The 24,855-nt window shown below is 36.1% G+C and overlaps 9 protein-coding genes across 9 annotated transcripts; 2 read left to right on the top strand and 7 right to left on the bottom strand.

The window, feature by feature from the left end:
• Positions 1-2,157: 2,157 nt before the first annotated feature.
• On the bottom strand, positions 2,158-3,399 carry RO3G_00491 (uncharacterized protein; the record flags this gene model as incomplete). The annotated part of the gene is made up of 1 exon (XM_067655082.1): positions 2,158-3,399. The coding sequence occupies one exon, from the start codon at positions 3,397-3,399 to the stop codon at positions 2,158-2,160; it is 1,242 nt and encodes a 413-aa protein (XP_067511183.1).
• A 2,180-nt stretch (positions 3,400-5,579) lies between these two features.
• Positions 5,580-6,056, top strand: RO3G_00492 (uncharacterized protein; the record flags this gene model as incomplete). Its single annotated transcript, XM_067655083.1, has 2 exons — positions 5,580-5,868; positions 6,043-6,056. The coding sequence occupies 2 exons, from the start codon at positions 5,580-5,582 to the stop codon at positions 6,054-6,056; spliced, it is 303 nt and encodes a 100-aa protein (XP_067511184.1).
• Positions 6,057-6,973: 917 nt separating this feature from the next.
• On the bottom strand, positions 6,974-7,369 carry RO3G_00493 (uncharacterized protein; the record flags this gene model as incomplete). Its single annotated transcript, XM_067655084.1, has 1 exon — positions 6,974-7,369. One exon carries the CDS (start codon positions 7,367-7,369, stop codon positions 6,974-6,976), a length of 396 nt encoding a protein of 131 aa, XP_067511185.1.
• Positions 7,370-9,881: 2,512 nt separating this feature from the next.
• On the top strand, positions 9,882-11,123 carry RO3G_00494 (uncharacterized protein; the record flags this gene model as incomplete). Its single annotated transcript, XM_067655085.1, has 1 exon — positions 9,882-11,123. One exon carries the CDS (start codon positions 9,882-9,884, stop codon positions 11,121-11,123), a length of 1,242 nt encoding a protein of 413 aa, XP_067511186.1.
• A 2,349-nt stretch (positions 11,124-13,472) lies between these two features.
• RO3G_00495 (uncharacterized protein) lies at positions 13,473-14,693 on the bottom strand (the record flags this gene model as incomplete). Its single annotated transcript, XM_067655086.1, has 3 exons — positions 13,473-13,534; positions 13,575-13,748; positions 14,450-14,693. The coding sequence occupies 3 exons, from the start codon at positions 14,691-14,693 to the stop codon at positions 13,473-13,475; spliced, it is 480 nt and encodes a 159-aa protein (XP_067511187.1).
• A 231-nt stretch (positions 14,694-14,924) lies between these two features.
• RO3G_00496 (uncharacterized protein) lies at positions 14,925-16,821 on the bottom strand (the record flags this gene model as incomplete). The annotated part of the gene is made up of 2 exons (XM_067655087.1): positions 14,925-16,335; positions 16,385-16,821. 2 exons carry the CDS (start codon positions 16,819-16,821, stop codon positions 14,925-14,927), a joined length of 1,848 nt encoding a protein of 615 aa, XP_067511188.1.
• A 397-nt stretch (positions 16,822-17,218) lies between these two features.
• On the bottom strand, positions 17,219-19,340 carry RO3G_00497 (uncharacterized protein; the record flags this gene model as incomplete). The annotated part of the gene is made up of 2 exons (XM_067655088.1): positions 17,219-17,408; positions 17,473-19,340. 2 exons carry the CDS (start codon positions 19,338-19,340, stop codon positions 17,219-17,221), a joined length of 2,058 nt encoding a protein of 685 aa, XP_067511189.1.
• Positions 19,341-19,922: 582 nt separating this feature from the next.
• Positions 19,923-22,332, bottom strand: RO3G_00498 (uncharacterized protein; the record flags this gene model as incomplete). Its single annotated transcript, XM_067655089.1, has 3 exons — positions 19,923-21,406; positions 21,463-21,937; positions 21,994-22,332. 3 exons carry the CDS (start codon positions 22,330-22,332, stop codon positions 19,923-19,925), a joined length of 2,298 nt encoding a protein of 765 aa, XP_067511190.1.
• Positions 22,333-23,368: 1,036 nt separating this feature from the next.
• Positions 23,369-23,667, bottom strand: RO3G_00499 (uncharacterized protein; the record flags this gene model as incomplete). The annotated part of the gene is made up of 2 exons (XM_067655090.1): positions 23,369-23,547; positions 23,586-23,667. 2 exons carry the CDS (start codon positions 23,665-23,667, stop codon positions 23,369-23,371), a joined length of 261 nt encoding a protein of 86 aa, XP_067511191.1.
• Between the last annotated feature and the right edge of the window lie 1,188 nt (positions 23,668-24,855).

Here is a 24,855-nt window from a genome sequence, read left to right on the forward strand (position 1 = left end):
ATAATAAATAGCTTGACTGAACAATTCGAAGGCTTCACCATTTTATTTTTGAGCTCAATGGACGTCGTCCTCTACGCCGTCCTTTTTACTATTAAATTCTGAGTTTATTATTTTTTTTTTTTTTTTTTTTAAAGTTTTATGGCAATGAGCATGTAGCAACGAAGTGTGCAATTTTGCCCGAGCCAGTTATAAATGTAAGAGAATAAAAACCTTCTTAGGGGACAAGAAGGGAAAAAGGGAAAGAAAAGGAAAAAGAAAAGAGCAAATTATTTGAAATATGAATAAATATAAGAGGAGGAAGAAAGGAAAAGTATAAAGAAACACAAATTTAATACAAACCCAATCAAGTACCAGAAAGACTCACACTATTACTTGGATAACCAATTCAACAGCTTGGCACCAGGATCAACAGGAGGAGGAGGGCATTCATCATGAAAATAATAATCCAGTTCATGGGGAATCGTACAAAGGATAGGCCATAGAGTAAACCAGCTATGAGAAGCAGTAGGACGAGGTTTATGTAATGGTAACAAATTAAGATCGTCCTTTTTACAGTGTTTTTACTTGGTTTTCGGACTTTGTCAAAAACTTTTCGGGCGTTCTCGATTTTATTTCGGACGAAGTCACTTTTATTTTTGGACATAGTCAACTTTAATTCCAGATCAGAGTATTTTGTATTCAGTTGAGGTAATTTCAATTTCAGGCATCTTCTGTTTTTTTTTTCGGAAAAAGTCTCTTTTCAAACCTTTTTTTTTCCGTATCTTCGTCCCCTCTTATCTGACAGATAATTATCGATAGATGGTTGGTAGTGAATAGAGTTCATATCGTGTAAACTTCAAGTGAAAAGAAGGGGGCAAACGAATGTCAATAGGTCTCAACTTTATTTTATTGTGTCTGAATTACAAAGAGACCTTTATGGTTATCAGTCGGCAATGAAAATCTTGAGACCATGTCTCATGCTGATTTAGTAAAAAACAAAGGCAATTCCTACTTGATAGCCATCGTTCAAAACTACAAGAAAAACATTCCAAACTTCTCTTATATTACCGTAATGATCTAATTGTAGATCCAGCTCTCCAGATACCAATGGCAAGAATTAAACGGTCTCGTTGCGTGCAATGGCGACTTGGCTGGTTACTTCTTGGAATCAATTATAATAAAAACTATATCAAATACGAGTATAATGTATCATTATAACAAAAACACGGCAATCGTAGGTATAATATACATAGCAGTGATAAAGAAAAAATAAGTAGCTAATCATTATATTTTTCAAAGGTCTGTAGTTCATTAATCTTATCTAAAGAATATTTCAACCTTTTTCTTGTTTCTTCCAAATCTCTAACGGCCTCTTTTCTTTTTTTTTTTTCAATTACACGATAAAGTTCTTTTTCTTCTGTCAAAATACTCTAAATTCGTGTTCTTGTTTGTTCTATTTTGATACCATGTTCTCTTTCCAAGTCTCTAACTGCAGAGCAACTGGATAAAGCCAACAGTGCACTCCCTCCATACATCAGTTATAGAAACAATATTGCGGCTGAGAATAGAAAGACATGGAAAAAGATGAAGTGTCTTGAAAAAGGAATGAGAGCGGAAGTTTGGTACAAGAAGAGCAGTTCAAGTGTACGCCATAGGGATAACAGAAAAAAACCGAGGTTGATGATCTCTTGACCATAGCCCATAATACTTGTACGTCGTAAATTCAGTGTATTTTTTGTGGTGTTAGGCAAGTGCCGTTTGTTATTGAGGATTCCTAGTAATGATTCGATATCTCTCAGTTTGCAGTGTATCTCATAGAGCGGGCTCTCTTATCATAACAGAGTCTTATGGCTTCCTTTCTAAATTCAGATATGAAGACCTTTGTGAATCCTTAAAGCCATATTTCAATGAAGACGTTAAAAGTTCACTATTTATTTATTAATCAATAATATGATTTTTGGCTAAAAGTTCTTCTTTTGTTGTTTGAGCTTTTAGCAACAACCGCTTTCAGTACTGGTGTTCGAATGACTGGCGAGTGGTATGTGTTTTCGGTGCAGATATTGTTGTTTACGCAACCAGTAAAAAAGATAGCAACAACATCTAAAAACTCGTCAAAGAAACCCAAAAAAGAAGGAAGCTCTGCTATTGACGCTGGAAATCGTTGGTGCCATATTTCAGTCATTGTGCAGACACCATTGAAATTTTGAAAATATAAAAAGTTATGTTGTTGCCAACTGCTTGAGCTGCCATTGTCATTTTTAATCTATTGGCATGAATGGCGTTTTTGCAGAAGATGCCAAGTCTGTACAAATCAAGATTGATTTTCTGGATAAATTTTGACTGGCAAAGTGGTTTAACTTCTACAAAGCCAACTGATTTTGAGGCCACACTAAAGACACCATCAGGACGTTTCTTGGTAATATTGATACTTTGTTCACTAGATTCTTCCGTAGGTACCCCAGTGAAATCAAATTCGACTGGACAGTGGCTGTCCTGCATATCCTTAAAAGCTGAACGAAACACCGTCAACAAGTATCTTGAACATAACTTAGTTTCAAGAACATCATTCGATGGTGATTCGTAAGGTAGTTCTTCAATACACCTTTGCAGGTATTTAATCAACTTTTGACCGTACTGGTCTAGTCGAGAAATATACTGCTGTATTCCTGTTGCTGCATCTACCCTCGTAATTTGGTCGATCTGTAGACATTTTACAATATCCAATAACTCCATGAGGATAACTCTTGGGAATTTGCGGGTATGCATTCCTAGACGTGTCAACATCTGCCATCTGATATCCTTGGCAGATTTCTGCAAGAAACAGTTGTCGCTATATGGATTTGAACTCCTTGTTAGCAATACAATGGAAGAAAGACCAAGCAAATGGTGGGTATGGCTTTCTAATGTTAACTTGCTTGATTTGATATGATCCAAAGCAAATGCATACATTTGTTCAATAATTTGTGATAAATTAAGATCGTCAACGAAACTATCATCTTTCTGTTGAATTTCATTAAGTAAAATTTGCAGTCCTTCAATTGTTTGTATTTCAACAGATGTATTGGTGGTGGTGATGGCGGTGGCGGTAGTAGTAGTATAAGTGCTGGTGATGACTGATACATCAGCAACTTCTTCGAGATCGTTACCCTCGGTATTCCTCTCCTTACGTGCTTGCCAATAGCATTTTGCGTCTTGTGTTCGTTTCCAACTATCATACTTTAGTTTAAGTCTGTCTGACACTTCTTCGTTCTCTATCCAGTAATTAATAATAAGTCTGTATCTGTCAACAGCTCTAGCTTTTGTATAATCATTGAAAAAATTAAAAAAAGTTAAATGATCAAAGTCATTTGTCAAGTTATTAAGGACGTATGAAAGTTCAGCAGGAGCTTTTCTAGATTTTTTAAATGAAACAGATAACATTTACGAAAGAAAATAAACTATTAGGATGGTTTGCGACTGTAGCAGTGAAATGGAAATCTAAATTTCCTTGTCAAGTTCATATATTTATAACCAGCCCCTAACATAGCCCCTAACTGTTACAAAGATCTTGAGACAAATGTGATCATAGACTATCCCCACTTCAAATTAAACAATCCTTTCATATAAATTGACCTGATCTACTTGCATGTCTTTTTAAGATAGGGTAATTATACGGACACCATTTTTTCTAGGCCGATTTTTTTTTAAAAAAACCCATACCCCCTTTACCACTATTATTTGGCGTATTTGTTTATTATTTTTATTTACTACGCAAATATCTGTTTCAAGTATACAACTAGTACACATTTTTATACAAGTTCACTTTTTTTCATGAGACACGATAACTAATTGTATATGACAGACATGAAAACTAGTTAAACGTTACCTTTCTACCATTATTTACATATAAATCCACTTTAAAAGGTAAAGATAAACATACAGAACGCCTACCTCCTTAAAGTCAGGTGCTTGGCCACTCAATCCTTGGGTGTGTTGTACAAAAAACTGGTGATCATGACGTGTTTTTTTTTTGGTTGGATACACGCAGAATTTAAAAGAAATTTTTTTTTGCCTTTTTTCTCTGTCTTCATAATTTGGATTTGGTAAGTTAATTTATATTAATTTACTCAGTAAATGGGAGAAACGCACATGCCCGAGATGTAGTAGGCCTTAGCTTGGAAAAGTCCTCGTGCTTTTCTTTGAGACTCTGTGTCGAATCACTTACATGGTCAAGGGAAACTTTAAGTGAACTTGGCAGCCTTCTCTCCCTGTCTTGTACAAGTTTACTGATTTTTTTTATAGGCTAAACTCGGTATAGCTAAGCATAACGGTTTAATAGTATAGAAAAAGCCTCCTTTGGGCGTAATATTTTCCAATAAAAAAAATTCCTTGCAAATTACTCTATACTTTTGCCCCTTGTCTCGTACAAACTACATTTTACTTTATGCTTACTTTTTCTTTTCAATCTTTAACGGATACATTTTCAAACCTGAAACAAATAATTGTACTATTAAAGTATGTTGTAAACGAGTAAGCCAAACATGAAGGCAGATGGGCTCAACAAGATTTAGATAAATTTTCCTCTAGAAGAACACAATGATAAAAATAGATCAGTTTGTTGCAGTAAATGGGTATGATAATCTTTCAACAACTCCAAAAAGTAGACAAACTAAAAGATATACTTGTCTCTCAAGAGCATCTTGAGTGTTAGTAGTAGACACCATCGATCGAAATAGCTCATTTCATAAAGAAGTAGCGAGCCAATGCAGACATCGATTATATTATATTGAGGTACGGTGGGTCAATCTCACACAAAGTATAAAATCACCCCAAGGCCAGATTCAAGACCAGAACCTCATAAATAAGGTTGTAACAACAAAAGAACGATAATTCTTCAAGAATTCACCTCAAGTGCGGGGTTCATCAATAACAAATTGAATTTGTTTTGTGCACAGCGGCGTCAATATCTATCGATGAACCACTGAACCACCACACATTTTTAATGAACCACCTGCGTAGATAGATGAGCCTGCGGTGATCTAAACATGTGAACCTTGAGGCTTAGAAAGCAATGAACCTTGGGCCTGGATACTAGTGAACCACCTCTACTATTTTTTTATAGGCCTTTCCCTCTTAAAGCACACAGTTTCGGGCCATTTAATCGCTATGAGAGGCATGTATGTTGCCTTTTGTTAATTGCTACCGGATTCCTGTCCCTTTTGTAAGGGGATTTCCTTTTTTTTGGGATCATTAAGTGTATTAAAAGTGCTCAATATATCAAAAGATTTATTGTATTAGCCATCAAAAAGTGGGAATAGCAGAGGTTCGTCCAGAAATGGAAGTTTACAAAAGAAGCTTTCGGGATACATAATAAAGAAACTCAGTGTATAAAACTAGCGGCCACTTGGCCCACTCCGGGAATTTCCAACCTTCGCTGCGCTTCGGGGGAAATTGGCCCTTCGGGCGATGACTTTATTAGAGCATTCCCAGCAGTTGACTCTAAATTTTTCTCTAAAAACCGACTTTAAAAGCTTAGCATACCCCTTTTGGGATATGGCTGCATGCATACTAATTCATTCAACTCTTTTATTTTATAAAATAAATTACTGTATATATACAATATGAGCAACTTGCAAGATTTACTTAAGAGTGATAGTGAAGACGAACTTACCAGGTATTATGATGGAAACCGCAAGCGCCAAAAGTGCGAAGAAAACGAAGAGGATGATATCGCAACCTTCCTTGCTATTGATATTATTACTGAAGAATTTTCTTCATGGCAGGAAAAAAGAAGAGGTGGCTCTGTAGTAGGACGACGGGTTATTCCAAGAGATCCTTTGGAAGGTCATACAAGACTTATGATGGACTACTTTGGTGAAAATGCAAGATATCCTGCCCATGTTTTCAGACGTAGGTTCAGAACGCGTCGAGAGTTGTTCATGAGAACCTTGAAAGCTGTCGAAGAAAAGAATGACTACTTACGTCAGCGTTGATCTGAGACCAGCGACAAGCCATAGGCTTCTCATTTTTTCCTGAATCAGGAAGAATCGAATGATAGTCCTTGCATATTTTTTTGCCACATAGTTTCAGCTGTTTGATCAGCTCCAAATACAGAATCTTCGGATACATGAAGCCAGGACAAACAGAGTTGTTTATCCTCTTCATGAGACCAATTACGACCTTTCTTTTTGTTGGCAATGTTCATGTTAACGGAGGTAGTCATGTTTTTGTAAAAGCTGTTGTTATTAAAAAAACAAAGTAGAGTAATAGAGAAGCTGTGCTTTTTTATTTTAAGAAATAGAATTCAGGCACTAAATTAGCGTTGCACTAATATTTAGAGTGTCTATCTCCGAATCTCAAAATATTGAGTTTTTGGTCAATTTTTTTGAGGTTCTGTATTTTTAGAGTGTCTGCTGGGTCCGCTTTTCTCTAAATTATTCTCTAAATTTAGAGTTTAGAGTCAACTGCTGGGAATGCTCTTACAATGCTAATCAGATGAGCTTGTTGCAATGCTAATGAGATGTCAACTTTAAAAACGAATACTTATTTTGTAGTTAAACTGTGAGTAGTTTTTTTTATTATAATAATAGCTCGGGATATACTACATTTTCTATTCTTGGTTTTCTTCGTCTAAAAGTACGGTTATGTTTTTATAGTTAGTTAATCTTGAAAATGCAACATAATTTTGTCCATGTGCAAACACGGGATAACGAAGGTCGATACCAACAGTGTTCAATGATTGGCCTTGCGATTTGTTGATCGTCATGGCAAAGCATAACTTTATAGGGAACTGTTTTCTTGTCATGATGAATGAATACTGGCCTGGCAAAGATGAAAGATTTACTCTAGGTATAAAGTGTGTTTCGGAAGTAGCTTCTCTTGTGCCGTTTAATTTCACAACTTTGAGGATTCTAGATCAAATTTCTTTGACGATTAGCCTTGTGCCGTTGCAGAGACCTGCTTGAACATTGATATTTCGAAGTAAAATTACAACAGCACCTGTTTTTAGATGGAGTTATGAAGGAGGATAGTTTCTAGGATTTAAGCTTTGAAGATATTCTGTTGATACTTGAAACAGTTCTTCATTTGCTGTATCATCGCAATTGCTTATATCAGCTTTATCAATCGAATTCGGGCTAAATATTTCGCCAGGCATGAAATTCAGCACTGAAGAGCTAATTGAATCGACTGTTGTGTTTCTACTTGTTAAAATGGCAGAGATAGCGAATACAGATGAATCTTGTATAGCATTTGATAACTTTTCTGTAAGATATACCCGGTTAATGGGAAGGTTGAAACCGACTGTTCTGAAAATAAACGGTGAAACTCGAACTGTGGCATTTTGAAAATAGGGGTTGTATGACCAGTTTTTGAATAAAAGATCAGTAGAGGAGGTACCTTGCACTCTCATGTTAATTGTTAATTTTAGCATTGTATATCCTGATCATATGTAAGAATTCTTTATGGAAGAATCTACGATCTGAGTGCTTTGGCCATTTCTTACAATGGGAGGAATCTATGCACAGTCGCCACCAAAGACAACAGGAATACCACCAAATAGCTTTTCATTATTACGAATGTCTTGTAATTTTAAATCAATTGCTTCAAGTTACAGCTTGTTTTGCATGGGTACTTCATCCCATATATAAGCAGACCCCTTTTAGATGAAAATTCAGCTATTTCTTCATTTTTTTCGATAGAGCATGATGAATTGGGACTAATATCTAAAGGTATTTTGAATAAAAAAATGGAAAGTACACCCACCAGATAACAGTAATACAGCAATACCGGAAGAGGCAACGTGAGAAACGACTTTTCTTTTGCCACGAAGTGTTGTAGACGAATGCTTTTCCTGTGCCTGCGGGACCTTGTAAAAAAAGCAAGACGAAGGAACTGCATTGTTCGTGTTGATGTTTTCTTGAAGGGCAAATTCGGAATAGTAATCATGGGAGTGGGCCAAGTGGCCGCTAGTTTTATACACTGAGTTTCTTTATTATGTATCCCGAAAGCTTCTTTTGTAAACTTCCATTTCTGGACGAACCTCTGCTATTCCCACTTTTTGATGGCTAATACAATAAATCTTTTGATATATTGAGCACTTTTAATACACTTAATGATCCCAAAAAAAAGGAAATCCCCTTACAAAAGGGACAGGAATCCGGTAGCAATTAACAAAAGGCAACATACATGCCTCTCATAGCGATTAAATGGCCCGAAACTGTGTGCTTTAAGAGGGAAAGGCCTATAAAAAAATAGTAGAGGTGGTTCACTAGTATCCAGGCCCAAGGTTCATTGCTTTCTAAGCCTCAAGGTTCACATGTTTAGATCACCGCAGGCTCATCTATCTACGCAGGTGGTTCATTAAAAATGTGTGGTGGTTCAGTGGTTCATCGATAGATATTGACGCCGCTGTGCACAAAACAAATTCAATTTGTTATTGATGAACCCCGCACTTGAGGTGAATTCTTGAAGAATTATCGTTCTTTTGTTGTTACAACCTTATTTATGAGGTTCTGGTCTTGAATCTGGCCTTGGGGTGATTTTATACTTTGTGTGAGATTGACCCACCGTACCTCAATATAATATAATCGATGTCTGCATTGGCTCGCTACTTCTTTATGAAATGAGCTATTTCGATCGATGGTGTCTACTACTAACACTCAAGATGCTCTTGAGAGACAAGTATATCTTTTAGTTTGTCTACTTTTTGGAGTTGTTGAAAGATTATCATACCCATTTACTGCAACAAACTGATCTATTTTTATCATTGTGTTCTTCTAGAGGAAAATTTATCTAAATCTTGTTGAGCCCATCTGCCTTCATGTTTGGCTTACTCGTTTACAACATACTTTAATAGTACAATTATTTGTTTCAGGTTTGAAAATGTATCCGTTAAAGATTGAAAAGAAAAAGTAAGCATAAAGTAAAATGTAGTTTGTACGAGACAAGGGGCAAAAGTATAGAGTAATTTGCAAGGAATTTTTTTTATTGGAAAATATTACGCCCAAAGGAGGCTTTTTCTATACTATTAAACCGTTATGCTTAGCTATACCGAGTTTAGCCTATAAAAAAAATCAGTAAACTTGTACAAGACAGGGAGAGAAGGCTGCCAAGTTCACTTAAAGTTTCCCTTGACCATGTAAGTGATTCGACACAGAGTCTCAAAGAAAAGCACGAGGACTTTTCCAAGCTAAGGCCTACTACATCTCGGGCATGTGCGTTTCTCCCATTTACTGAGTAAATTAATATAAATTAACTTACCAAATCCAAATTATGAAGACAGAGAAAAAAGGCAAAAAAAAATTTCTTTTAAATTCTGCGTGTATCCAACCAAAAAAAAAACACGTCATGATCACCAGTTTTTTGTACAACACACCCAAGGATTGAGTGGCCAAGCACCTGACTTTAAGGAGGTAGGCGTTCTGTATGTTTATCTTTACCTTTTAAAGTGGATTTATATGTAAATAATGGTAGAAAGGTAACGTTTAACTAGTTTTCATGTCTGTCATATACAATTAGTTATCGTGTCTCATGAAAAAAAGTGAACTTGTATAAAAATGTGTACTAGTTGTATACTTGAAACAGATATTTGCGTAGTAAATAAAAATAATAAACAAATACGCCAAATAATAGTGGTAAAGGGGGTATGGGTTTTTTTAAAAAAAAATCGGCCTAGAAAAAATGGTGTCCGTATAATTACCCTATCTTAAAAAGACATGCAAGTAGATCAGGTCAATTTATATGAAAGGATTGTTTAATTTGAAGTGGGGATAGTCTATGATCACATTTGTCTCAAGATCTTTGTAACAGTTAGGGGCTATGTTAGGGGCTGGTTATAAATATATGAACTTGACAAGGAAATTTAGATTTCCATTTCACTGCTACAGTCGCAAACCATCCTAATAGTTTATTTTCTTTCGTAAATGTTATCTGTTTCATTTAAAAAATCTAGAAAAGCTCCTGCTGAACTTTCATACGTCCTTAATAACTTGACAAATGACTTTGATCATTTAACTTTTTTTAATTTTTTCAATGATTATACAAAAGCTAGAGCTGTTGACAGATACAGACTTATTATTAATTACTGGATAGAGAACGAAGAAGTGTCAGACAGACTTAAACTAAAGTATGATAGTTGGAAACGAACACAAGACGCAAAATGCTATTGGCAAGCACGTAAGGAGAGGAATACCGAGGGTAACGATCTCGAAGAAGTTGCTGATGTATCAGTCATCACCAGCACTTATACTACTACTACCGCCACCGCCATCACCACCACCAATACATCTGTTGAAATACAAACAATTGAAGGACTGCAAATTTTACTTAATGAAATTCAACAGAAAGATGATAGTTTCGTTGACGATCTTAATTTATCACAAATTATTGAACAAATGTATGCATTTGCTTTGGATCATATCAAATCAAGCAAGTTAACATTAGAAAGCCATACCCACCATTTGCTTGGTCTTTCTTCCATTGTATTGCTAACAAGGAGTTCAAATCCATATAGCGACAACTGTTTCTTGCAGAAATCTGCCAAGGATATCAGATGGCAGATGTTGACACGTCTAGGAATGCATACCCGCAAATTCCCAAGAGTTATCCTCATGGAGTTATTGGATATTGTAAAATGTCTACAGATCGACCAAATTACGAGGGTAGATGCAGCAACAGGAATACAGCAGTATATTTCTCGACTAGACCAGTACGGTCAAAAGTTGATTAAATACCTGCAAAGGTGTATTGAAGAACTACCTTACGAATCACCATCGAATGATGTTCTTGAAACTAAGTTATGTTCAAGATACTTGTTGACGGTGTTTCGTTCAGCTTTTAAGGATATGCAGGACAGCCACTGTCCAGTCGAATTTGATTTCACTGGGGTACCTACGGAAGAATCTAGTGAACAAAGTATCAATATTACCAAGAAACGTCCTGATGGTGTCTTTAGTGTGGCCTCAAAATCAGTTGGCTTTGTAGAAGTTAAACCACTTTGCCAGTCAAAATTTATCCAGAAAATCAATCTTGATTTGTACAGACTTGGCATCTTCTGCAAAAACGCCATTCATGCCAATAGATTAAAAATGACAATGGCAGCTCAAGCAGTTGGCAACAACATAACTTTTTATATTTTCAAAATTTCAATGGTGTCTGCACAATGACTGAAATATGGCACCAACGATTTCCAGCGTCAATAGCAGAGCTTCCTTCTTTTTTGGGTTTCTTTGACGAGTTTTTAGATGTTGTTGCTATCTTTTTTACTGGTTGCGTAAACAACAATATCTGCACCGAAAACACATACCACTCGCCAGTCATTCGAACACCAGTACTGAAAGCGGTTGTTGCTAAAAGCTCAAACAACAAAAGAAGAACTTTTAGCCAAAAATCATATTATTGATTAATAAATAAATAGTGAACTTTTAACGTCTTCATTGAAATATGGCTTTAAGGATTCACAAAGGTCTTCATATCTGAATTTAGAAAGGAAGCCATAAGACTCTGTTATGATAAGAGAGCCCGCTCTATGAGATACACTGCAAACTGAGAGATATCGAATCATTACTAGGAATCCTCAATAACAAACGGCACTTGCCTAACACCACAAAAAATACACTGAATTTACGACGTACAAGTATTATGGGCTATGGTCAAGAGATCATCAACCTCGGTTTTTTTCTGTTATCCCTATGGCGTACACTTGAACTGCTCTTCTTGTACCAAACTTCCGCTCTCATTCCTTTTTCAAGACACTTCATCTTTTTCCATGTCTTTCTATTCTCAGCCGCAATATTGTTTCTATAACTGATGTATGGAGGGAGTGCACTGTTGGCTTTATCCAGTTGCTCTGCAGTTAGAGACTTGGAAAGAGAACATGGTATCAAAATAGAACAAACAAGAACACGAATTTAGAGTATTTTGACAGAAGAAAAAGAACTTTATCGTGTAATTGAAAAAAAAAAAAGAAAAGAGGCCGTTAGAGATTTGGAAGAAACAAGAAAAAGGTTGAAATATTCTTTAGATAAGATTAATGAACTACAGACCTTTGAAAAATATAATGATTAGCTACTTATTTTTTCTTTATCACTGCTATGTATATTATACCTACGATTGCCGTGTTTTTGTTATAATGATACATTATACTCGTATTTGATATAGTTTTTATTATAATTGATTCCAAGAAGTAACCAGCCAAGTCGCCATTGCACGCAACGAGACCGTTTAATTCTTGCCATTGGTATCTGGAGAGCTGGATCTACAATTAGATCATTACGGTAATATAAGAGAAGTTTGGAATGTTTTTCTTGTAGTTTTGAACGATGGCTATCAAGTAGGAATTGCCTTTGTTTTTTACTAAATCAGCATGAGACATGGTCTCAAGATTTTCATTGCCGACTGATAACCATAAAGGTCTCTTTGTAATTCAGACACAATAAAATAAAGTTGAGACCTATTGACATTCGTTTGCCCCCTTCTTTTCACTTGAAGTTTACACGATATGAACTCTATTCACTACCAACCATCTATCGATAATTATCTGTCAGATAAGAGGGGACGAAGATACGGAAAAAAAAAGGTTTGAAAAGAGACTTTTTCCGAAAAAAAAAACAGAAGATGCCTGAAATTGAAATTACCTCAACTGAATACAAAATACTCTGATCTGGAATTAAAGTTGACTATGTCCAAAAATAAAAGTGACTTCGTCCGAAATAAAATCGAGAACGCCCGAAAAGTTTTTGACAAAGTCCGAAAACCAAGTAAAAACACTGTAAAAAGGACGATCTTAATTTGTTACCATTACATAAACCTCGTCCTACTGCTTCTCATAGCTGGTTTACTCTATGGCCTATCCTTTGTACGATTCCCCATGAACTGGATTATTATTTTCATGATGAATGCCCTCCTCCTCCTGTTGATCCTGGTGCCAAGCTGTTGAATTGGTTATCCAAGTAATAGTGTGAGTCTTTCTGGTACTTGATTGGGTTTGTATTAAATTTGTGTTTCTTTATACTTTTCCTTTCTTCCTCCTCTTATATTTATTCATATTTCAAATAATTTGCTCTTTTCTTTTTCCTTTTCTTTCCCTTTTTCCCTTCTTGTCCCCTAAGAAGGTTTTTATTCTCTTACATTTATAACTGGCTCGGGCAAAATTGCACACTTCGTTGCTACATGCTCATTGCCATAAAACTTTAAAAAAAAAAAAAAAAAAAATAATAAACTCAGAATTTAATAGTAAAAAGGACGGCGTAGAGGACGACGTCCATTGAGCTCAAAAATAAAATGGTGAAGCCTTCGAATTGTTCAGTCAAGCTATTTATTATATCGTCCGCAAATATCTGAGGGTCGTTGTCAAGTAGCTTAGTAATGTACTCGTTATTCTCAGTTGTAAGTGAGCTTTTTGGACCACTGTTTTTTTCATTATTTTTATACGGCACTCCTTCCGTTTCTATAAATGTGCCACCAATTCAGTGCAGTACGATACTTCGCGTTGAGTTCTCTTGCAACTTTAGCCACTAAAACACACTCTTGCGGTTGCTCAAGCATACGGTCGATAAACGATTCTCTGGTCGTATCACTATAAATACTGTATAACTTGGTTGATTTAGTCAAATTACTAGATTTCAACGGCTTCGTAACTGATGGTTCACCAGTAGCTTTTTCGGAGCGTTTAGCACTCAAGTAAGTTATTGTTTCAAGAACTATATTGGGATCGTCAATTTGTGTTAAAAAATCTTCCACTGGATCGTAAACTTTTCCTCCGTGTTCATTGAAAAGGTTTTCTTGTCCATCTTTATAAAAGAATGTAATTATTGTTATGTTACATTTTTATAAAAAAGCCAAAAACATCGGCTAATTTTAGTTACCAACTTGTGCCAAAAGTAATTTGTTTAAACGTTATATTTTATTAAAGGTCCAATTGAGCGCTAAAAATAAAACAAATAAGTGTCCGCCCGAACCAGATCAATCCGTTTGGAGGTGTGATGTTTAGAAAAAACCCCTTCGGGTTCAAGGGTAAAAAATGAGAAAGGAAAGTAGGATGCATAAAGAGACATACGAAGTTAGTTGAATTGTTTCAGCCATTCAATTAATTTTTGGCCATGAGGTGTCTTGCACGGGATGGTTGTATAGTGTTGTAGTTGATCTAATTCATGGAGGATAGAACATATAACGGGCCATCGACAGGTCCAGGACAAAGCAATGCTAGAAGGAACAAATGTGCGTGTCGGAAGCATATTCAAAAGGAAGGATATAGGGTCAGCTATTGTTTCAGGCATACAGAGACGGCGATGCATATTGAGGCAGCTGATGGCGTGACGTCTTGATAGATTGTTGTTGGGTTGGTAAGGGCAGGGTTTGGGAGCACCACCTGGCAACCAACCAAGGCGCCATCGTATACATCGACTTCTTTCTTCATGAGTCATTGGTAGCCACAAGATAGGCTCGAGAGTCATTATTGGTCGACAGCTGGATAGTAGTCTGGAGTTCTTACCTTGGATCTGTTTTTCAAGGTTAGAGTGGAGGAATTTCTTTTTTATTGCTCTAAAGCCTCGGGTATCTAAGTCGGCTATTGTCGGCGGCATCAATTTCCACAGAGCAGTTTTTGATAGTTTATACCATTGATGACCTCTGGTGTACTGTATATGTGGCATTAAGCGATACAGCAGTGTGTCCTCAGGTAAAGATAATGTACGAAAGAGGAATTGGGCTTGCAAGATAGCTACTCTTTCTCTCATTGTGGGTACCAAAAGTAATTTAACCTTGTGACATTTATTTGTTAAAATCCGATCAATTTTTTTTTGACTTTCGGCCAATTATTTTTTAGAAAACGCCAATTTCCATAAGCCTGACTGTATCACCAAAAATAACTGATATATCTGTGTGACAGTAACATTTGCCAAGTTTCTCTTAATTGTAAAGGAAAAGGGATTATTTTTTTTATATAAAGTATAAATGAATTTTTATTATTAGTCTTCATCTTCATCTTCGTCTTCTTTTGTTTTTCCGTATTTATTTACTTTTGTTGTGTTATGTTTTGATACATGTTTATTTAATGCTTTATCATCAACAGAAGAAAGAGGAGTAAATGTTGTATTATGCTCAGTCAAATTAAATCTGGTCTCATTCAATGTCTTACCAAACGGGTTCACAAGACCTTCTACTGGATGATCCATACGTAATCCAAGATTGATGACTGCTGCAAGCACAAAGATAAAGCAAAGCCCAGCTGGGCCATAAATATCGTCGAATCGAATATTACTGCGAAACCGAATTTGCCAGGCCCTGTATTGATAACGAAGCAAAGAGTAGGCTGACACTGTGATAGAAATCATGATAAAAAGCGCACCACTTATGCGTGAGGTCTGGTCACCGAAATTGATTAAACCCAGTGACAGGGTGAGCAGCAATGCGCAGAATTGTAGCCAAGACATAAAGATTCTTTCGTTGGCCATGAAAAGCTTGGGCTCTAATCGTGCAGTCTTCTTGGACATGATGCGAGGGTCTTGATTAGGCAAGACAGGTGAAAGGAACTCCTTGTCGTTTGTAAACTTGGCATAGAGCCACTTGAAAATGTTCATATCGTCGGGGCCGTAGACCGGTGGTGGTGCATCTTCACCAAATGATTTCATATTTTTGATTCTTGTAACAATGTTACTAGTAAACAAGTATCCTTGCTTACTGATACGTCTGGGCTCTTGATCTGTCACAGTCAAAGAGGAAGACAAGAGATTCTCTTTGATGTCATCATCCAAATAGTCTTGCTGTTCTTTTTCGTCCAGATAAAGTGAAGCCAGAGATCCTTTGCGGATATCTTTGTTCAACTCGTTGAGCCACCAGGGCAATAGTGGTAATCTGTCTTGAAAGAAGCATGACATTCCGTGCAGATATTCTTCAAAGTAGGGAACCTTGTATATCAACCTGCTGTGGTCAGTTAAATGACTTAGCCAATCTGGTATCTGTTCGTTCTTTGCACTTTTTAATTTGAGTATTGCATAGGGAAACAGATGCTGATCGCCTTGACTTGTTGGATGCCTATTAATCTCTTTGGAAAAAGACAGGTTGGTTTTCAAGGTCAGGATATGGTTTGGGTTAGCGCTGTAAAGTGTACTTTGATAGTGACATCGTAGTATGGGTTGTGTCTGTTGAATCGATTTAGATATTGTAGATGCCACAGAGACTGTTGTTTTAAGACTATTCTGGTCCAAATAAAGCTGGAGGTCATCTAGAATGTCGTTTGGAGTCCATTCTCCTCTCAGATATTTATCTGCGAGATGGGGCTTCAAGTAGAATGATTTGTTTGTGGCTGATATTGTTTCAAATTCTTCAAATTCCTTTTGTTCAAACAGAACAATAGACAAAGGATTCTCTGCTTTGTGCCTATTTTTCTTTGTTATAAACAGTTATAATCACTTCTAATTGAATTTACCACGTCGTCATTCGTATTAATTCTGCACCTTTTTTCTTTTTGAGCACATCAGAATAAAGCTGAAAATCATTCAGAGAATCAAAGTAAACAGATTGAACATTTTGAACCTCCTCTTTGGGCAAGTGGAATAAAAGAATAGATTCTAATTCTTTGAGGTTATCAGGGTGGATCCAATAAGATGTTTCATGATATTTTAGACAAAGGATTTGATGAAGTTCAGCGATATGTCGATCCCATCCAGCAAATCGATGTTCAAGGGTGAACTCTGTCCACTTGTCATGTTTTTTCAAAATTTTCTTAAACCCAAACGTATTCAAGTGGATAAAGTCTAAAAGTAACCGTGCTTCGTGAAGTCCTTTGGGTTGCTTCATCTTGGTTTCAATAAACTGACTGATACGTTCAAACTCTGAATCAATCTTGTGGCGAGTGAAATACATTTCATCTTCAAATGTCCACGATTGTTTATCCTTTAAAAATTGCTTTAGCTGATCATATTGAATGTATTCATCCTTCCAAGGCAAGTAAATATGCTGTGACAAATAAAGCGCAAACTTCATTTTGAAGAAAAAATAATGAATAAAAAAAAAAAGTTGAAAGTAGAACAAGAAAAAAAAAAAATGATGTGCAGATCCAAACTATTGAGCGTGTATAGCTCTGTATCCCTTTCCCCTTTATTTTAAATCATCTCCTTTTTAATCACATTTAATTTTTTATATATCTGATTGGGTCATTTTGTTTGTTTTGTGTAGGGGATGAATATGCTGTATACGATTAAGGAAAGTGAAGAGAAAATATTTCTAAATTCTTTCTCTTTTTTCATACTTTATTTTTTTATTATTGATCTGTCGACAGATCTTCATAAGTAGTAGGACTTAAAGTTGAAAAACGAAGATAAAAGTTAACCATCAATGCAACAACCAGTAAAATACACAAAACGGTAGGGCCCCAGATATCATCATAACGAATAATATGACGGTTTGTACGAAGTTGCCATGATCGGATTTGATACCGAATCAGCGCATATCTAAAAAAAGGGAGAGAGATGCATGAATAACACATTGAAAGAGGAAAGGAGAGGAAATACTTACATGCACAGAGCAGCACCGATAACAATAAATGTAGCGCCAATCCCTCGTGAAATCAAGTCACCATAGTTCAACAAGTTCAATGCCACGGTTAGTAAGAGAGCACAAAATTGAAGCCAAGAGATAAATGTACGCTCATTTGCAAAGAATGTTTTGGGTTCAATCTTTTTAACGAGATTGCTGCGTGTACGAGGCAAAAGAGGTGTTTCATTACCTTTTTTGAGAAAGGATTTTGTCAATCGTGGTGTACTGGCATTCCATATTCGAGACATGATATCCTTTGGTGCATTCCTACTGTTTGCCATCTCCCCCGTTTCGATTGCTAAATGCTGTCTATCATGTCTTCTACTCGACCCTGAGACACTAAAAAGATCAGCTAGACTTTTGCTTTTGGGCATATTTCGTCCTGGTTTTTGCATTTCTCTTTCATACATCATTAAGAGCGATTGGCGGTGATGTCCATTAACCAAGGGCTTGAAGCTCTGTGATCTTGATAAGCCAATGTTGGCCATGGGTTTCTTTCGAATATCTTTACTAAATTCTTCTAACCAGTAGGGTGCAACCGAGATATTTTTCTTGAACAGTGTGGCTGCACCATGAATATATTTTGAAAATCGAGGAACCTCATAAACCAGATGGGATTCGATCAGGGATGTAAGCCAGGCAGGACACTCTTGGCCTAGATGAGTTTGTAATTTGGTTTCCAAGATGGCATAGGGGAATCGTAAGATATCTTCATCTGCTACATTTCGAAAAGGATAATCAATCCCAACATCTTTACGCCTCCAGTGAGCTTGTGTGTGACCCTGTTCGCGAATAAAAGTCAAGTTGGAGTCAAGGCTGATACGCAAACGCTGATCACCAGGTAACTGAAAGGCTGTACGATTATAGAACACACGACACATGGGTTGAAGTGATTTCTTCTTTATAGATGCTTGAATACCAGACGCCACAAAATGGTTTTCCTCCAAAACAGCTTCACTTCTTGCTTTTCCATTTGCCTTCATGCGAAGATCCTCTACAAGGTCATCTGCAGTGTATCTCCCAATTAAATAATCGTTCACCAAGCCCTGCTTGATTCTAAATCGATCCTTGACAGACTTACCCTCAAGCCAAGCAGCCTTGTGTGTCTTACGTTCGACATAGACGTCCTCTTCATTATCACCATACCAACGCAACCGAATAGCTTCCGCACCTGGTTCACGCTCTAATCTTCCAGTATAAAGACCCAATTGTTGATTGTCAAAGTAGACACTTGAGACAGCCATATCAGATTCCTCATATTGCTTCTTTTGGTTAAAGACATGAACAGGCAAATGAAATAAGATGATCGACTTGACTTCAGTGATGTTGTCTGGGTGAACCCAGTATTTGGCTGTTGCTCTTTCAAACGCCGTCTGATCCACGTAGTTATACGTCTGACGAGGGTTTCCGTGCAACTGACAGATATCATGCAACTCTGAGATTTTGACAACCAAGACATCAAACTGAAGCGTAAGTCGATCCAGGGACCATTCAGAGAGCATCTCTTTTTTAAAGGTTGGAACCAATCGCATGTGAGTATATCGATCATGCTTCTTGACGAGCTTTTCAAAACCAGTGGCGTTCAATTGCAAAAATTTCGACATGTCGTTACAGTCAAACAAAATCTCAGTCAGACGGTCAGCTTCCTCATCATAACGTCGCGTGTTTTTGGTCGTGTTGGCCATCAACCCTCGGACGATGGCCTCGATTTGAAGACAGCGTTTGTTGAGATCTTTAATGTTCTTTTCGACAAAGCGATAGACCTTGACAAGTTCAGCTTCGAGCTTTCTGATAAATTCAGCCTCATCCATGTCATTCCACTGGTGATCCATTTGACGTCGTTTCATTTCCAGTTTAAGTTCATTGTATTGAAGATAATATATGTGCCATGGTGGATAGATTCTACTGGATAAATGGTCTCCGAATTTCATTCTCTTTTAATTCTTTACGGAGATAAATAGATAGCGATGGATTTGTTATCTTTTTTGTTTGGTTTTAAATAGAAGAAGAGAAAAAGGAAAAGAGAGAAAGAAAGAAGGATACAAGAATTCAGAGCAAGAAAAAAAAAAAGGACATTCTGATATACATCATTAGCATAAAAAGCTATCACCAATTGCTATTTAAACTGAACTCCGTACCTTGAATTAAAAAAAAAAATAAATAAATAAATAAAAAAAGAAAAAAGAAAAAGAAAAAGAAAAAGTTTTATACAAAATACATAAACCATATACTTTTTTAATAACATAGAAACTTTAGTAAATGTCTTAGTTTAATAATACATAGCAAGCTGCCTCGGTTATTTTGCTTTATTTATACAATTGACAAAGGGAGAAGGAGGGAACAAGTGTGAATAGGGTAAAAAATTTCCGAATGCTTGAAATATAGACTGTAATCTTACATAAGCAAAATGGTTATCATATCAATTATTGTTACTGGCTGGTCAAAATACGCATCATTTCATCCAATTGATCGTCTACAGAAAGCTCATCTCCAGGATGAGTTTCTTGTTGCATCATCTTTAATAAATTGGGTAAAGTCATTTCATCCGAATAATAAATATCTGTTGTCTCACTTTTATCTGCTTGTCTCTTGGGAGATCGTTTAGGAATCGGTGGAGGTGCTAGTTCATCTTCAATGTGTTCATAGATATTATTTTGATTTGGTGCAAAGAAGCTCTTGCGGTTACCCTGCTGCTTCACAATTCCCCAAACAACTGATCCATCACTCATCTCTCGAAGTTCAACTCCCTCTAAATAATCTTCCTTGGGTTGCTGTTCATCACTGACCGATAAAAATTCACTCTCATCCATGCTTTGTAATTGCCACCTCTTCTTATCTTGCTGTCTGTCAGTCACGACACGTTTGCGAACTGATGTCTGACGTACCACTTTGGTTGCCGTCACATATTCCTTGGATGCCTCGTCTTCAGATGACGCCTTGCTTTCGGCTGCTTTTAACGCGCCATTCAGTGAATCTGGTTGAACGTAGATGATTGTCCTTCGCACCACCTTGGCTCGACCTTTGTCTTCATTCATGTTTACAATCTTTGTGTTCTTTTTGTGCCTAGCTGCTTTTGAAATCAACTGGGAGATCAGGCGACTATTTGCTCGTGGTTTTTCCTCTTCGTCTTGCTTCCCCTCTGGCCTTTCCTCCTCGTCCTTCTTTTGTTCGTGCTGTAGGACGGCCATGGCTGCCCTAGACATACCAGAGTTGTTATTGGTGCTCGATGGTCTGTGAGAGGCCTGACTTAGATTGCGAACAAGCCCCTTGAAAGAAGAGGTGGCGGAGGTTGTTGTCTTACTTCGACTTACTTGACGTAAGCTGCCGAACAAGCTTCTTGAGGATGTAGTCTTCAGTACAGGTGCTTCATTTGTTATAATAGGTTTTAAAAGATCTGTGCTAGTCGATTTCTTTGGCTGATGCTCTTGTTGCTCCTCTTCAATGGTTTCAAATGTAGACTTGGTGTTACTAGTCGAGTTGGACCGTATTGGTTCATTCATACTTGCATTTGAAGGGGAACGCTTAATGTTCAAGGTAGAATTTGATCTGTTGAATTGATCCATGTTTTGTTTTATACTCGCTGTAGAGATGGATCGTTTGAGTGGATCAATACTAGCTATTGAAGAAGATTTCTTTAGTTGACTGGTAGCAGAGGGAGATCTTGTTAATCGTTGATCTTGATTTATGATACTAGCCATTGAAGGAGATCTCATCAACCTTTGATCCTTGCTTCTGATACTTGCTATAGAGGGTGACCTTGTAAGTGTTTGTTCTTTGCTTTTGATACTACTGAATGAAGGAACTCTTGCTAGTTGATTCTTTTTTACACTAGCATTTGAAAGAGAACGATCTAGTTGAGTGCTACTGAAAGAATTGGCTGGTTTTAAATCGAGTATGTGTTCATCATCAATTTCTATTTTTAAACGCAATCAATTAGACTCAAATTCATGTGATATTAAAGTGTTGTACCTAGTTTCTCACTAACTTCTTTATTTGAAACAGTGCTTGATGTACTTGTAAAACTGTGTGTTGCGGAATGTTCTCTTGATAATTGAGGCACAATCTCTTCTTCTTCAACCACAGCAATACTAGTACGACTTGGTGTTGATTGAGACTTTACTAAAGAGAATGAGGGTAATGGTGGCATCAAGAGTGATTCAGAGCTTTCGAACCGTTTCTTTTCCAATAATTTTTCCAATTGTCTTTCATCTTCTTCAGTCATGACAATCTTACTTTGACGTGACTGGATAACGGAAAGGCGATTGTCATGTAAATCTTGTGCAAAAGAAGATAGATTAAATGGTTTTGTTTGCTGTGATGTTGAAGTCTTTTTTACTACTCGTCGCTTTGATTTTTTAGTGTCCTTGTTTTCAGCAGAAAAATCTTGAAAAAAATAATTTTCTTCTTCTTCTGACTGTGGTTCATACAAGTAAGTTTCTTGTTCCTTTTATATAAAAAAGTAAGTTACACTAATGCTTCATTAATTAAAAAAAAGTTTACTATCTCTTGTTCTTCTGAAACAAGTCTATTATTATGTTCTAATTTAGGTCTTCCTCTGTGTTTTCCACCAAATAATCCATTTGAATATCTATTTTGATTTTTTTCATGTCTCCAAGCAGCTATTTGTTCATAATATTTACTGCTGTCAGTTATTGAAGGTGAATGAGGCTCTATCTTTGCTACGTCAATGTTTGTGTTAAGGTGAGGTAAGATGGTCGAAGAGCGAAAGTCATGAGCAAGTGGAATGTCGTCCAAGATCTGATATTGTTTAACTTCGGGTATTGTCGGCTCTTCAATAATTTTCTTTTGCTGTTGCTTCTTCTTTTTACTTTTAAACATTTTTAATAGAAAAAAAAGGAGGAGAGAGGGAAAGAGAGAGAGAGAAAGAGAAGGGGGGGGGAACCCAGAGATAAAATAAGCAAGAATGAAAAGAAATGAGCTGAATTGATTTATTAAAGTTACACAAATTCAAGTTTATATGTTTTTCTTCTTCTTTTTTGCAGAAAGTATATTTAATTTCTACAAAAAAAAGTAAATCTATCCTTCAATTGACAAAACTTGTATTATTTTCTTCTTATTTTTTAATCAAGTACTTGGGATTCTATGGTAAGAGTAACTGGTTTTCTCTTTTTGTTTCGAGTACAACATTTTAAAGTGTTACACTTAATATAAGCATCTTCAACTTTTAGTACAATTGATGGTACAATGACTGGGATTAAAATAAAACGACAACAGCCTCAATACGATGTACTGTAAAACATATTTGGAACTGAATTTATATTGTGTTTTTTTCAATCAATTTGCACATTCTTATTTTTTTTTGCACTTTCTATTTATTTGGAAAGCACTTAACCTTTTTTGAATGTGATGTTGCTAGCCCAACTACAGGTTCAACTAGCTGAAGCTAGAAAAGAAATAAAATAATTCAAAGAATAAAACGCAACTCTCCGCGAGTAGCATACTCGTGCTACCTATACCCAGAGTTATACAATGGAATCCTCAACTACGGTTTTTACTCCACCCACTACCCTGTCACAAAGGCAACCACAACCTACCAAGAAATGCCCTTCCTTCAACCGATTCTACGCCAAAGACTGTAAAGCATATATGTGGTCACCCTCTTACGAGTCAAGTTATTGCTGTCCCTCAGCCAACCAAGGTTTTAAATACCTTTATATACCAGTCCAACGTCGCTTACCCATCAGCCAGTTACATGCCAGACTTTACATTTTGCACATCAACCGTAACCGAATTCACAATATTCATTACACTGACCGAAATTTAGCTGCCATTTCCATCCAGAATGTTTATGAAGCAGAGTTCTGTTCACAGTTAGAAACTTAAGATCTCGATCCAGGTAGCTACGTGCTCCACACTATGAGAACCTTAAGCATGAGGAAGAACCAGATATTGTCGTCAATACTTTCATTGAACGACTCTTCAGGTCATCCATTATATCAGGCTTCATATCTGTCATGCCATCGCACGGTTTTTTATTGATAAAAAGAGCTTTGGTACCACAGTCTTTCCTAAGCTTTTTGTAAACACCAAACACTGATAAAACCGTAATTTTTTCCCTTCTCATTTTTTACCCTTGATCCCGAAGGGGTTCTTTAGTCTTCCTTCAATTTGCTTTGCATTAAACTGGTCCAAGCAAACGGATGCACTAAACATCTCACGCTCAACTGGTTTTTATGAGTAAGCAATCTTTAAAATTTTTTTAAAAAAAAAAATCGATTGAGAAAGCACAATATGAACTGAAAAATGCCGTAAAGAATATAATGATATTGTAAAACACATAGTTGATTATATATGATTTAATACATTGTCAACCGATTGTAGTTAAGTTTATATCAACTCATCTTTATTATAAACATTTTAATTTTTTTTATTATATGGCATGATTAATGTCTAAATGAGCCCAGGTTGGTTACTTGTATCAAAAATAACTTCACGAGATTTCCTAATTAGCGTAAAGTGCACTTCCCAATTTGTCTTTTAGGTTGCTAAACTGAGACTCAAAATGTGCTCTTTATAACGTTTTACAAAAGAAACCTTATTTACTTTAAGAATGGTATGAACCACAACCGAAGCACATCGTTTTTGCTACAATGAGTTGCTTCGTCTTTGTTTTAATATATTTTGATTTCTCAAAATTACTTTTGCAAATTTAAAAGGAGGCCAACTTGATTCATGGCTTTATTGAGTATTTTCTTTTTGGTAAATGTTTGAGCTATCCTTTGTTTATAGTTTGGCATTAACAATATTGCGAAACCTTCTCATCATGGACGGTGAATGGTAAATGACACGTTCTAAGCTTTCTCTTTTATTTTTGAAGTGCAAAGATTGGTTCCTGTAATCAATTTGAACCAAGCAAAAATAAATAAATAAAAACTTCAACTTATCAAATTGATATGAATTTGATGTACTTATTGTTATAAATATAAAAATAAGGTGTGTGTGTGTGTGTGTGGAAATAATCTTTTTTTTTTTTTTTTTTTTTTTTTTTCTATTTATCAAATGAACTGTATGCTTCATTTAATCAAAACCATCAAAAACAAAATTTCTCAATGTTAATGCGTTGAACAACAGTTTGATCTACAAAAGACAGTGACTGTCTATGCTGTAATAAAGTAATACATGTTTATAGTATGATTAATAGGTTAACCTTGAGATAAAAGAGCACGACCTGGCTATTTTGCATTGTGACTATTACAATTGATCATTTGTTTATTATTTATTTACCAAATTAAGGTTAGCTAAAGAGCGGACTGATTTGAAGATATTATAATATGCAAATCCCAAGTCTACCAAAATCAAAAAATAAATAAATAACCATTAAAAGTCTATTGTGTAAAAATA

Source organism: Rhizopus delemar, genomic scaffold (assembly GCF_000149305.1).
Source record: "Rhizopus delemar RA 99-880 supercont3.1 genomic scaffold, whole genome shotgun sequence".
NCBI classification, from domain to species: Eukaryota; Fungi; Mucoromycota; class Mucoromycetes; order Mucorales; family Rhizopodaceae; genus Rhizopus; species Rhizopus delemar.